The 1513-nt window shown below is 37.5% G+C and overlaps 1 protein-coding gene across 1 annotated transcript; it reads right to left on the reverse strand.

The window, feature by feature from the left end:
• Positions 1 to 552: 552 nt before the first annotated feature.
• Positions 553 to 1188, reverse strand: LOC118736192 (putative nuclease HARBI1). Its single transcript, XM_036466282.1, has 3 exons — positions 1121 to 1188; positions 913 to 1060; positions 553 to 792 (listed from the first exon to the last, which is right to left on the reverse strand). The coding sequence occupies exons 1-3, from the start codon at positions 1186 to 1188 to the stop codon at positions 553 to 555; spliced, it is 456 nt and encodes a 151-aa protein (XP_036322175.1).
• Positions 1189 to 1513: the final 325 nt, after the last annotated feature.

The following is a 1513-nucleotide window of genomic DNA, read 5'->3' on the forward strand; positions in this document are numbered from 1 at the left end:
TAATAATAGTAATTAATAATAATAGTAAGTAATAATAGTAATTAATAATAATAGTAATAACAATAATAGTAAAATGTAATAATAATAATAACAAAAATATTAATAATGATAATATTAATTGATATTTTGGTGAAAGTTTTAAATGTAAATTAAAAGAAAAACTAAACCTTAAAACCAAAAATCTTCAGGGCTGCAAACGTACGGTTACATCGTTGCTGAATTATTAAACTGCAAAAACGAGCATAGAAAAATACTAAATGTATTGGTAACATTCTTAATTAATAAACCCGGTATGCATACCTTATAATGAAGATATATGTATATCTTTCTCTAATTCTCGCACCCTCTCTCAAATTAGCATTTTCTGCAACTTCGTTAGTGGCAACATCCTCCTCAAATTCGTCCAGAGCTTCGAAACCCAAGTCTGCAGCAGAGCCGTGTTTCAAAAGAATGTTGTGTATATAATATTCCCGGCTCTCTCATGGGAATAATGCAAAATACGGTGCTTTGTTAAGCACCGAAATCTTGATTTCAGAACACCGAAAGCTCTTTCTACGCAATTTCGTGTAGGGTGTTGAATGTCACTTCTTTTGCATTCGATGGCTCTGCCACTGGAGTTAGAAGCCATGGTTCCAGTGGGTAACCCTGGTCCCCTAACAACCAATTATCGCACTGGCTTCTATGTGTTCTTAGATGAACGAGTGTTGGGGATGTAGTCCAAATACCGGAGTCGTGGTAGGATCCTGGAAATCTTGCATTTATAGCCGTGAACACCAAACGATGATCACATACCTATCGAGAAAGAAACTTGTATAACAATATATTAGATTTCTTACAGAATTGTCATTGCTTTGATTTTTAATTTTATCTATCATTTACCGTATGTAAAAAAAAATATGTAGTAACACTTACAGCCTCTACGTTAATGCTGTAGAAACCTTTCCGGTTCATATACATGCATAGAGGGTTACTTGGGTCTGTTGATGATGGAGCGACTATGCCTATGTGCGTGCAGTCAACAGCACCTATCGTTCCCTTAATCTTAAATGCCGTATAAAAGCTGAAAGTAATGATATAACATAAATTGAATTCACCTTTTTTAAAAAATTCTATTTATTACCGCTTTTTAACTTCCAAAACCTCATTTGAAGGTTTGGGGACCCTTATTTCGCCGCCCTTAACTTCCATTATTAGCGTTGAGATGTGATGAATGGCGCGCGACACGGACGGCTGGCTCATCGCAATTTGGAAGTTGTTTCCTGCACACTTCTGGTATGAACCATGCGCGTAGAAATACAGGCTCCCCAAAAATCTTATTAGAAAAGGGATGGCGGACTTCTGAGGGTCGCGTGGCTCCAATTAATGCATTAGTTCACGACAAAGGGATTTAGGAAGCGAAAATTTTGGATAAAAAACTATCTCCTGCATCGAAAACGGGTCGCTGTCGTCCCTGAGCTCCCTCAAAGCTCGCTTCCTTTCAAGCTTTTGCTCGTCTTCCACAAGCACGGCTGCG

Source organism: Rhagoletis pomonella, unplaced genomic scaffold (assembly GCF_013731165.1).
Source record: "Rhagoletis pomonella isolate Grant_MI unplaced genomic scaffold, Rhpom_1.0 Rhpom_scaffold_00003, whole genome shotgun sequence".
Lineage (NCBI taxonomy): Eukaryota > Metazoa > Arthropoda > Insecta > Diptera > Tephritidae > Rhagoletis > Rhagoletis pomonella.

Coding starts and splice junctions, on each gene's coding strand:
- LOC118736192 (XM_036466282.1), bottom strand. CDS start 1,188: ATGGAAGTTAAGGGCGGCGAAATAAGGGTCCCCAAACCTTCAAATGAG. Junction 1,061..1,120: donor GTTTTGGAAGTTAAAAAGCG/GTAATAAATAGA, acceptor CATTACTTTCAG/CTTTTATACGGCATTTAAGA. Junction 793..912: donor ACAGCATTAACGTAGAGGCT/GTAAGTGTTACT, acceptor CTTTCTCGATAG/GTATGTGATCATCGTTTGGT.